Source organism: Rana temporaria, chromosome 3 (genome assembly GCF_905171775.1).
Source record: "Rana temporaria chromosome 3, aRanTem1.1, whole genome shotgun sequence".
NCBI classification, from domain to species: Eukaryota; Metazoa; Chordata; class Amphibia; order Anura; family Ranidae; genus Rana; species Rana temporaria.
This window is the reverse complement of record NC_053491.1, coordinates 260,343,511-260,355,895: the sequence shown is the minus strand read 5'-3', so window position 1 is coordinate 260,355,895 and position 12,385 is coordinate 260,343,511. Positions and strand designations below refer to the sequence as shown.

Sequence of the window (12,385 nt, the reverse complement as noted above, 5' to 3'; positions counted from 1 at the left end):
TCATTATACTGCGTCAAAGGTGGCACGTTCCCGCGAATCGGCGTAGCTGTACGTCAGCACAGGAACTCGCAATTGTGGGCATGCACTCCCGTTGGCCAGCGGGGGAGTAATCAGCAGATCCGGCGGACTCTGTCTGCCGGCCACCCGCGATTGTTCCCCACAGTGACAGAATGGGGATCTGCATGTGTAAACAAGGTAGATCTCCGTTCTGACAGGGGAGATCACACATATCATGTCTTTCTGCTAAGCATGAAGATGGATCTGTATGTTTCCCCAGGTAGCCCATCCCCTATACAGTTAGAAAACACCTGCATCGAACACATTTAACCCCTTAATTGCCCCTAATGTTAACCCCTTCCCTACCCGTGGCATTAGTACAATAAAAGTGCATATTTTACCATTGATTACTGTAATAATGTCACTGGTTCCCAAAAAAGTGTCAAAAACGGCAGGTGTCTGATCTGTCCGCTGCAGTCCTGCTAAAAAATCACTGATCGCCACCATTACGAGTAAAAAATAAATAGATTTATAAACATGCCATAAATCTATTCCCCATTTTGTAGAGCCAATAACTTTTGCGCAAACCAATCAATATGCACTTATTGCGGGGTTTTTTTGCCAACAATATGTAGCAGAATACATATCGGCCTAAACTGATCAATTTTGTTTGTTTTCAAAATTTTCGCTATTTTTGTGTATAAAAAAAAAAACAGAGGTGATCAAATACTACCAAAAGAAAGCTCTATTTGTGGGGAAAAAAAAGGACATCAATTTTGTTTGGGTACAGTGTCACACGACCGCGCAATTGTCAGTTAAAGCGACGCAGTGCCGTTTCACAAAAAATGGCCTGTTCAGGAAGTGGGTAAATCCTTCCGGGGCTGAAGTGGTTTAAAAATGTTTTAGAGGTCAAAGTACATATGTTGCATTGCTGGTTTGTTCCAGTGAAGCTTCAGATTAATTTACTATTGAAATCCAAATGACAATTATAGTTTATGATTGTGAAATACCTGCCAGTGATTTAGGTCTGTGACTATTATTTTTCCTAGGATTCCATTCTTGTGATTTATGATGTGATACTGTACTATGTCAGCGCAATGTAGACACATTAAGATTTACTGAGCAGAAACCAAACTATAAGTGCAACAGTTTTTTTGTGTAATGCAGTATAAACCAGTTACTGTAAATGATTCAATATACCAGCTGAATAACCATAAAGATCAATTCTAGGAAGCAAATGAAAGCACTCAATTGACTATTAATGTGAACAGGCAAACACTACAAGTGTCTTACAATCGGAAAGTTCACTTGGTTTACTTCTGTCTTCTAACAGGTTCACTAGGAGTGTCATTTCTGATGTCTTTGTCTAATGCCTTGTACACATAATCGAAATTTCCGTCGGAATAAACTCTGACTGATTTTTCCGACGGAATTCCATTCAAGCTGTCTTGCATACTGTCAGGGCACTAATCCTTACCTGTCTCCCCGAACGGTGCAATCGCGGCTGTTTGCGGCATGCGCGCATGCGTGGTGTTGGCGCGCGCGTGCGTGGTGTTGGCGCGCGCGGGCGCGTGCATGTGCGCACGGGCGCGCACAGACCTGTAGTCCGTCCGGCCAATCAGAGCCCTGAAGCCGGCTATTTAAGCCTCTCCCCTTCCTGTGGCTAGTTGCTGGTTTGTCACAGCGTTTGTTTGGAGTGTTTCCTGGATCTTGGAAAAACGTATCCTGTCTTGTTCCTGTTTACCTGACCTTGGCTCTACCCTACCGGATTGCTGCTTTCTCCTACCTTGACCTCGGCTTGCTTATTGGACTAATCTGATCTCACCTGCCCTTGACCTTTTGGCTTGAACTTTGGACTACCCTGTTTATCCGTGCTTCCTTGACCGCAGCCTGTTTCCTGGATTGTCCCCTGTTTCTACCGATCCTGCTTCCCGGACCTCCTGGAATTCCCTGCCGCGCTTCCCAGCTACTCCAAGCCGACTACTGCCTGGTTGGTCCTGTTCCACGCACCCGACCTTCACCTTCCCATCGGTACCGGTGCCTCCTGGTGCGTCTGTTTCCCTGTCCCCACTCCAGGGGGCGGACCGCACCGGGTCGCAAAGGGAGCCACCCTCAGCATCTTGGCCTTGGTAAGTGTACTTTCATTACTACCTGATACATACACACAGTCGCACCAAATTCCAACCGACGAGAACGCGGTGACGTACAACACTACAATGAGCCGAGAAAAATGAAGTTCGATGATTCTGAGCATGCGTCGACTTGATTCTGAGCATACCTGTTTTTTTTTTCTCTGGTGGAGTTCCATTTTCTCTTTCCAAGTCCGCCGGAATTTCATAAGGAAAAACTAGGATGGGGCACACATCCTGTCGGAATAATCAATGAAAAAATTTCGCCTGACTGTTTTTATTGGAAATTCCAATTGTGTGTACGCGGCATAAGTCCCTCTCTCCTGCTCCTCATTAGTCACATTCAGCTTTGCATGGCAGTGTTGAATCTAATTGAGGGCTTTAGGAAAGTTTTACTGCAATTTTGTACTTTTAAATAGTTTTTACAGAAGACTTTCCTGCATGCGAGAGTCAGCAAGGAGCTTACAGTATGGGGCGTTGAGCATAGATCTTCTGTATCAAGGAAAAATCTTTTTTTTTTTTTACAGTAAAGAAGGAAAAATCTTTAATCAATATAGAATCCTATAACCTGCTAATATTATCTAGGTGGACATAAACAAATTGAACCCCAAAATCTATTTGATCTTAACTTTATGCAGTGGCGTATCTAGGGTATGGCAGCCATGGGCGCCATCTGAAGGGGGCGCTGTTGAGTGGCTGGTCAGCAAGGCAATTACCAGGGTCTGAGGGTCTCTTCTTCCCTCCTCAAGAGCATAGGCAGGATCTCCTTTTCAGCACCTTTGCTAATGGACTATGGCAGCGCTATCCCTGCTGCATTCAGCCACAGCACTCCCCTGTTCTCCCAGGCTCTTCTATTCCATCTGGTTGGATTGGCAGCGCACAAAGAAGGAGGAACATCAGTTTCTCCCTCTCCTCTGTGAAAATGGAGGCCTTAAGTGATGAAGATTTCATCACTTCCAGTATTGGTTCTGCATTTACCTGGCCTTGGAGGGCAGAGGAGGGATCAGGGGTCTAATAAACCCCAGATTTCTCCATAAAGAGGATATGTCACTACCCAAGGTATCACAAGGGATGATAAATATCACTAGTTTTGTTAGCTGTGTTTTTTGTCAAGGTTATCTGAAAGATGGGTTTCAAATGTTTCGACTGGGGCGCAGTTTCAGTGCTTGCCATAGGTGCTATTTTCACTAGATACGCCTCTGACTTTTATGCACTATGCAGAACTTCTACATGAGACAGTAGTAGTATACATATGAAAAGACACTCCTATACAGTTCTTGTACGGCAACCATTCAGTACCCAAGTGGATATTCTGCATAAGCGTCATCTCGGGTATGATTATTGGCAGGCCTATAATGACTAACCTGTACTATAATCTGGTATTGTACTGGTGCTTTAAATTTTTGTAATATAAATTGTTCTTTACAAATCTTTTGCAAGCTTCAGCACTACTATATAGTTGAATGTGCACAGATGGCATTGAGATAAAAAAAATCTTTAAGACAGGCAGGTGTCTGTTTATATTATATCCAGTCTTTTCGAATAAATCAGAATTAAAGTGAAAGAGGCAGCAGAACTGCTTAACAGAGTCTTATAATTTATTAGCTTGACTGTTTCAGATCTCACTTTCAGGATGTAAGCTGAATGCCTTTAGGGTATCATAATTTTGAACAAAATAAATATTTTATCTCCCTCTAATAAATTCCCAGACGTGACTTTCACTTTGCAGCTTTTCAGTATAATAGAGGTCGGTTATGCAAAGTAATAAGATCCTATTGATATTCCACTGGGATGAATACATTTGGCCATATGTAGTTATTACAGTCTTGCATACTTCTTTTTTTTTTTTTTATGAAAATGACTAAGAGAAGAAGCTTTCACTGAAAAAGCACAAAGGGTTTGTTAATACTTGACATTTAATTTGGTGTGCTACTGACAATAGTTAAAATTATACTCATTGAAAACATACTTTCTAAATCTATTTGCATACTAATAATTTTGAAATAATTAATACTAGTATTATTAGGCAGGGATACTAACTGCACAAAAATGTGTAGAAAGTATGCAAAAGACAAAATGACTGCATATTGCTTGAACTTGTCCCTAATGGCTCTTATAAAATATATATTTACATAGTACTGCTTTTAAGTATTAACTACTTGCAATGCTTTTATCATAAGAAAATTTATTAAAGGCTTACTAAACCCACAACAGTAAAATCAGTCTGTATATGCAGTAAAGCAGGGATATGCAATTAGCGGACCTCCAGCTGTTGCATAACTACAAGTCCCATGATGCATAGCAAGACACCCAGAGGCGAAGGCATGATGGGACTTGTAGTTTGGCAACAGCTGGAGGTCCGCTAATTGCATATCCCTGTAATAAAGCATGCTTGTTATACTCACTGTGGAACCTAAGGGGTTAATCCTCGGCATTGTATGTATAAAAAGGCTGCTTGATCCTGTATGCACAGATCCTCTTTCTTCCACTGACTCCAAAACATGTCCGGATGAGACGGTTACTGGAGTCAGGTTGCACATGCTCAGTTTGGTGTGCATTGCTAGAGAGTTTTTTTTTTCTTGGGAGAGAGCATTTGATCAGCATAGGGCCACTCCGCACTGTTCAGATAAAAGGGTCAGGGATCCTGGATCCTAAAAGGACAGCTCAGTGCAGTATAAAAACTCTTCCTACAATCTTTAACCAGGAACTGATAAGACTGTTATATACTGCTGATGAGAAAAGGTATTTAGCATTTTTAGATTTACTAAAATAATTGCATTTCTATGTTCTGTGTACTGTGGGAGACCAGATATAGTGAATGTAGGCTCCTGGGTTTAGTAACACTTTAAAGGATTTAAAATATTGGGGAGATCTCTCAATATGTCGCACAGTATTCCGAAGAGGCAATTTTTTGGAAGTATTGCTGCTGCCATGCACAATCTTTGCATGTTTCTATAGACTATCATTATTAAAGTTTACTAATTATCACTTTTAAAAGTTAGACCAGACTGCCATTATGGGCAATTTAGAAATACCATGGTGGCACGTTCTGTAATTATTTTGGTTTGAATGCTCCCAGTTAAGGGCACATTTACATGTTTGCATTACATTGTGTGTTTGCTAAAAGCTAAGTTCACCTTTAGGAGCATGTTACACTTTACATCCATTTTCTCATGACAGGTTTTCATAAATGTAACTGAAATATGTAGAATATTTTTTTTTGCCCATTTGCAAGTCACACATGGTAACCTATGTCTATTTTCTTTACTAGCTGCCCAGCTGGACAACATTGGCTTTAGCATTATCCGGAAGTGTATCCAAGCAGTGGAAACGAGAGGTAAGAAAGAGTTGGGTGCAACAGATGGCAATAAAGCTTAGGTCAGTTTGATTATCGCAATCGTGACTAAGCAGCTGGTGCTTCTCACGTGCCTAGGAAATGGTTATGATAAATCCTCAATGGATAATGTCTGCAAACATTTACAAGTTTTGACAAAAATAGAATTTTTCCTATTCGGACTACACTGAGTTACGCTTGCATTTACAGCTTCCTAAATTACCTTTTTCCTAGCTTTATTTTATTTAAAAAATTTTGACTGTTGTACAGCTAAGCATACATGGGCTACTGTCAGACAGGTTAGGACAGTAAGACATACCGTATTTATCGGCGTATAACGCGCACCGGCGTATAACGCGCAACCCTAATTTTAGGAGGGAAGTTTTAGGAAAAAAACTTTCAACAGCCCCTTTTATATTCCAAAGCCCCCTGCACATTACATACAGATCCCAGCACATTACATATAGATCACATCCCAGCACATTACATATAGATCACATCCCAGCACATTACATATAGATCAAATCCCAGAACTTAGATCACATCCCAGCACATTACATATAGATCACATCCCAGCACTTAGATCACATCCCAGCACATTACATATAGATCACATCCCAGCACTTAGATCACATCCCAGCACATTACATATAGATCACATCCCAGCACTTAGATCACATCCCAGCACATTACATATAGCCCCCAATCCTGTGGGAAAAAAAGTTTTTTGTTGTTTTGTACTTACAGTTTTGATGTCTTGCACGGCGTCCATCTGCGGCCTCGTCGGGTCCGGCGTCCTTCTGCGGCCTCGTCGGGTGTCCTCTTCGGCGGGTCCGGCGTCCGTCTTCGGCGGGTCCGGCGTCCATCTTCGGCGGGTCCGGCGTCCATCTTCGGCGGGTCCGGTGTCCATCTTCGGCGGGTCCGACGTCCATCTTCGGCGGGTCCGGCGTCCACCTTCGGCGCGTCCGGCGTCCTTCGGCGGCGTCCTCCCGCTCGTTTCCCGCCACGACTTTGAATACTGCGCCCGCATATAGCGAGCACAGTACACTCGTGAATCTTCGGGCAGGCTCGGGCGCCTCTCGCACTGACGTCCTGTACGCTCAGGACGTCAGGACGTCAGTACGAGAGGCGCCGAGACTGGCCGAAGATTCACGAGTGTACTGCGCTCACTATATGCGGGCGCAGTATTCAAACTCATGGCGGGAAAGCGGGTATCTGCGTATACTGCGCACCCACGATTTTGCCCTGATTTTCAGGGCAAAATAGTGCGCGGTATACGCCGATAAATACGGTAATTTGATTACAAACTGTAAAAGCAATATTATTAGACTACATGCTCTGCAGGGTCCTGCTTGAATCAGTCATAGATGTTTATATTTATATTCTAAATTTGGCTTGTGTATCCATAAATAGTGCACATTGGGATGCCAACAATTAAATAATGGCCCACAGGGCACAAATGTGAAGCATTTGGAACACCCTCTGGGTTATTTTGGTTGAGCACTGTAAAGCACGTGTAGCTAAGAACTTGATTTGCGCTGTGCTAGAACATGGAGAGTTCTCAAGAATGGGTATGTTTAATATCCTCAGTAAGGGACAAAGAGAGCTGCTTTAGCTTACTTTTACATTAAACAATAGTCCTGTTAAATGTTTCACAGTCAGATGTATAAGACTCTCACGACCATAGTTGGGGACTCCTATGGAGTGCAACCACCACAACTTAAATTCAAGTGGCATTAATGTGATATTAAACCCTCAGTTTAATAAAGTACTTTAACCACCTCAGTACTGGGCACTTTCATCCCCTTGCTTCCCAGACCAATTTTCAGCTTTCCCTGCTCTCACACTTTGAATGCCAATTACTTAGTCATGCTACACTGTACCCACATGACAATTTTATTATTTTGTTCACACAAATAGAGCTTTTAGTGTTAATTAATCACCACTGGGTTTTTATTTTTTGCGATATAAGCGGAAACAAGTATAAACATTTTGAAAAAATAAAAAAATAATATATTTTATACTTTCCATTTTAAAAGAAATACAATAAAATCAAATTTCATTATAAATTTAGGCCAGAATGTATTCTGCTACATGTTGTTGGTAAAAAAAAATTCTGATAAGTGTATGATAATTGTGTGAAAGTTATTGTGTCTACAATGCTAAGTATCACTGAAAATTGATCAATCCTGATGTACTGACTGGCTATCTCATTTTCTGAGGCCCTGAAATGTCAGGTCAGTACAAATTCCCCCCAAACGACCCATTTTTGTAAATATGACAGTCCAAGGTATTTAGTAAGAGGCATAGTGAGTTTTTTTTAATTACCGTACATTTTTTTTTCCCCACAATTGTTTGGAAAATTTATATATTTTTTCTTTTTTCTCCACAAAGTTATTTCTCACACATGGCATAAGTAAACTTGCAATTACACCCCAAAATATATTCTGCTACTCCTGAGTATGTTGATACCACATGTGTGAGACTTTTCCACAGCCTGGCCACATACAGAGGCCCAACATACAGTAAGCACCGTCAGGTGTCCTAGGAGCATAAATTACACATTTATTTTCCTAAGTACCTATCATAGTTTTGAAAGCCCTGGAGCACCACGACAATAGAAACGTTCACAAAATGACCCAATTTTGGAAAGTAAACACCCCAATGTATAATCTTTGAGGCATAGCGAGTCTTTTGAACATGTATTTTTTTCCACAAGTTTTTTTAAAAATGTGAAAAGAAAATGAAAATGTGTTTTTTTGTTTTTGTTGTCAATTTATAAGATATTTCTAACACATAGCATGTACATAGCAAAAATGACACCCCAAAATACATTCCGCTACATAGGTCACCCGTAGTCAGGTGACAAGTGCACCCCGTTGGGGTCAGGGATGCACCTAAGGATAGTGAACCCTATGGCCGACCGCTGCTATCAGGGACGAAGCGTGAACCTAAGATCACCCAGGGCGCGAAGTCTAAGACCCAGTTTTGTATTCACCAGGGCCCCTGATGGTTGGCATGGTCTTGGCCGCAACTGGATCCAGGTCGCATCCCGGAGATTCCCTAGGTCACGCTCCGCAGGGAGAGAGGGGAAGCAGCCAGCAAGACAAACGGTGGTGATGGGTAGGCCGAGGTCAGGGTAACAGGCAGACAAGGATAACCGTGGGACAGGCAAATGGTCAGGGGCACAGGCAGACAAGGATAACCATGGGACAGGTAAATGGTCAGGGGCACAGGCAAACAGCAGAAGTCAGGAACAAGCCAAAACGGTAAACGGAAAGATGATCGTAGCACACTGCAAACAGGAACCAGCAAACTACACTGCAGACAGGAACTAAGCAAAGGAACACTGTTGAACAGCACTGCAGACCTGTAGAGCAACAGTTAATATAGGCTTCCTGGGATGGACTAGGGTGGGGCCATACAGGAAGTGGAAGTGATAAAAAGGGGAACCAGAACAGGGTCAGCCTCTAATGAACACATGGAGATCAGGTAAGCAGACAGACTTGTTGCATATCCATGACACTGAGTATGGCAATACCACATGTGTGAGACTTTTCAGCCAGCCTGGCCACATACAGAGGCCCAACATCCAAGTAGCCCCAACAGGTTTTCTAAAGGCATAAGTTACACATTTCATTTCCTGACTACCTATCACATTTTTGAAGGCCCTGGGAGCACCGTGGAATTATCCACAAAACGACCCAGTTTTTGAAAGCAAACACCCCAACGTATACTCGGAGGCATAATGAGTCTTTTGAACATGTCGTTTTTTTTTCCCCACAAGTTTATGAAAAAAAAAAAAAAAATATATATATATATATATATATATATATATATATATATATATATACACCTCTAAATACATTCTGCGACTCCTGAGTATGGCGATCCCACATGTGTAAGACTTTTTCAAAGCCTGGTCACATACAGAGGCCCAACATGCAGGGAGCACCTGGTGTTCTAGGAGCATAAATTACACATTTAGTTTTCTGAGTACCTATCACATTTTTGAAGGCCCTGGAGCACCAGGGCAATAGAAAAGCCCACACAATGACCTCATTTTGGACAGCAAACAACCCAATGTATATTATGAGGCATATTGAGTGTTTTAAACATGTCATTTTTTCCCACACATTTTTGAAAAATGTGGAAAGAAAATGAAAAGTTTTTTTTTTGCACAAAGTTGTCAAATTATAAGATATTTCTAAAACATTGCATGTACATAGCAATGATTACACCTTATACACCCAATACATTATGCTACTCCTCCTTAGTATAGCTATACCAAACGTGTGTCAGGCATTCTAAAGGCATAAATTACACATTTAATTTCCTATCGATCACATTTTTGAAGGCTCCTGAGCCTCTTTGTTAGGATTCTGTAAAGTTTCCATTTCAGAGCCACTGCTTTCTACTGGCTCATACTCACTATTCTAGTCTGACGGTGAGAGTTTCCCGGTACTCTCGTTTGACATACTCTTGAGTATATGGAAAGCCTCCTCGCTGCTGAATAATTTTTTAGCCATGTTGACAGATTACTGGGACAGATGTGTCAGATGTGTAACATATGTTGATCGCAGAGGCAGATGATCATTGACAGATGTGTGCAGTGGGACAGATTTGGCAGTTGATCATGGACAGATGTGTGCAGATGTGCACTGGGGCAGAGGATCACTGACATGTGCACCAGGACAGATGTGGCAGATGATCAGACAGATGTGCACAGGTGTTCACTGGGACAGATTTGCGCCAGGTGATCACGGACAGATTTGCGCCAGGTGATCACGGACAGATTTGCGCCAGGTGATCACGCACAGATTTGCGCCAGGTGATCACGGACAGATTTGCGCCAGGTGATCACGGACAGATTTGCGCCAGGTGATCACGGACAGATTTGCGCCAGGTGATCACGCACAGATTTGCGCCAGGTGATCACGGACAGATTTGCGCCAGGTGATCACGGACAGATTTGCGCCAGGTGATCACGGACAGATTTGCGCCAGGTGATCACGGACAGATTTGCGCCAGGTGATCACGGACAGATTTGCGCCAGGTGATCACGGACAGATTTGCGCCAGGTGATCACGGACAGATTTGTGCCAGGTGATCACGGACAGATTTGCGCCAGGTGATCACGGACAGATTTGCGCCAGGTGATCACGGACAGATTTGCGCCAGGTGATCACGGACAGATTTGCGCCAGGTGATCACGGACAGATTTGCGCCAGGTGATTACGGACAGATTTGCACCAGGTGATTACGGACAGATTTGCACCAGGTGATCACGGACAGATGTGGCCGATGATCACTGGGGCAGATCATTTTACTGGGACAGGTGGGGACACTGACAAGACACCGCTTTATGGGACACTAGCTGGGTGATTGGTGTGTAAAAAGCTGTAAAACACAGCTTATACACTCAGAACCCCAGCTTACAGCACAGATCCGCTCTTCTTCCCCTCACGGACAGGGGGAGAGCCGATCACCTGGCAACTGCTCTCTGTTTACATTACGGCTGTGATTGGACACAGCCATCGTGATATGGAGGGCCAATCACAGAGTCCTCCTGCCGATCGGAGATGAGCTTTGACAGGGGGGCACAAGCGCATTGAGATCGAGGGTGGAAAGAAGTTAAGCAACTGATTTAACCACATGGGCTCCGGGAAGGTTTCACTTCATGACCAGGCTATTTTTTGCTAATTGGCACTGTGCTACTTTAACTGGTAATTGTGTGGTCATGCAGTGCTGTACACACAACATTTATATGTGTTTATTAAAATGTTTTTTATTTATGTTTTTCCAAATATGTGCAAAGTGTGGGGTGCATTTGTAGTCAGCCCCATTTACTCTGATACCTCAAACTTAAATCTAGCGGAACTAGTTGCCTTCAGAAGTCACTTAATTAATGAATAGAGTCCACCTGTGTGTAATTTAATCTCGGTATAAATACAGCTGTTCTGTGAAGCCCTCAAAGGTTTGTTGGCGAACCTTGGTGAAGAAACCGCATCATGAAGGCCAAGGAACACACCAGACAGGTCAGGGATAAAGTTGTGAAAAAGTTTAACGCAGGGATAGGTTATAAAAAAAAAAAATATCCCATGCTTTGAACATCTCACTGAGCACTATTCAATCCATCATCCGGAAAGTGTATGGCAAATACAAATGAAAACCTACCAAGACATGGCCATCCACCTAAACTGAGAAGCAGCCATGGTAACTCTGGAGAGATCCACAGCTCAGGTGGGAGAATCTGTCCACAAGACAACTATTAGTGGTGCACTCCACATATCTGGTCTTTATAGAAGAGTGGCAAGAAGAAAGCCATTGTTGAAAGAAAGCCATAAGAAGACCCGTTTGCAGTTAGCGAGAAGCCATGTGGGGGACACAGCAAACGTGAAGAAGGTGCTCTGGTCAGACGAGACCAAAATGTAACTTTTTGGCCTAAAAGCAATACGCTATGTGTGGTACAAAACTAATGCTGCACATAAACCTGAACAGACCATCCCTACCGCGAAACATGGTGATGGCAGCATCATGTGTGAGGATGCCTTTCTTCAGCAGGGACAGGGAAGCTGGTTAGAGTTGATGGAAAGATGGATGGAGCCAAATACAGGTAAATCTTAGAAGAAAACATGTTGGAGACTGAAAAAGACTTGAGCTACAATGGAATGGTTTAAATCAAAGCATATTCATGTGTTGGAATGGCCCAGTCAAAGTCGATACCTAAATCCAATTGAGAATATGTGGCAAGACTTGAAAATTGATGTCCACAGACGCTCTTCATCCAATCTGATAGAGCTTTAGCTCTTTTGCACAGAAGAATGGGCAAAAATGTCACTCTAGATGTGCAAAGCTGCTAGACACATCCCCAAAAAGACTTGCAGCTGTAATTGCAGTGAAAGGTGGTTCTACAAAGTATTGA

The 12,385-nt window shown here is 42.8% G+C and overlaps 1 protein-coding gene across 4 annotated transcripts in view; it reads left to right on the top strand.

Moving 5' to 3' along the window:
- ARHGAP26 (Rho GTPase activating protein 26) overlaps positions 1–12,385 on the top strand; it is a 644,209-nt gene that overhangs the window by 297,455 nt on the left and 334,369 nt on the right. For all 4 annotated transcript variants that reach the window (XM_040344603.1, XM_040344602.1, XM_040344605.1 and 1 more), the window contains one exon: positions 5,398–5,463. In XM_040344603.1, the coding sequence (XP_040200537.1) occupies positions 5,398–5,463 (66 nt within the window). The remainder of the gene's footprint in view (positions 1–5,397; positions 5,464–12,385) is intronic.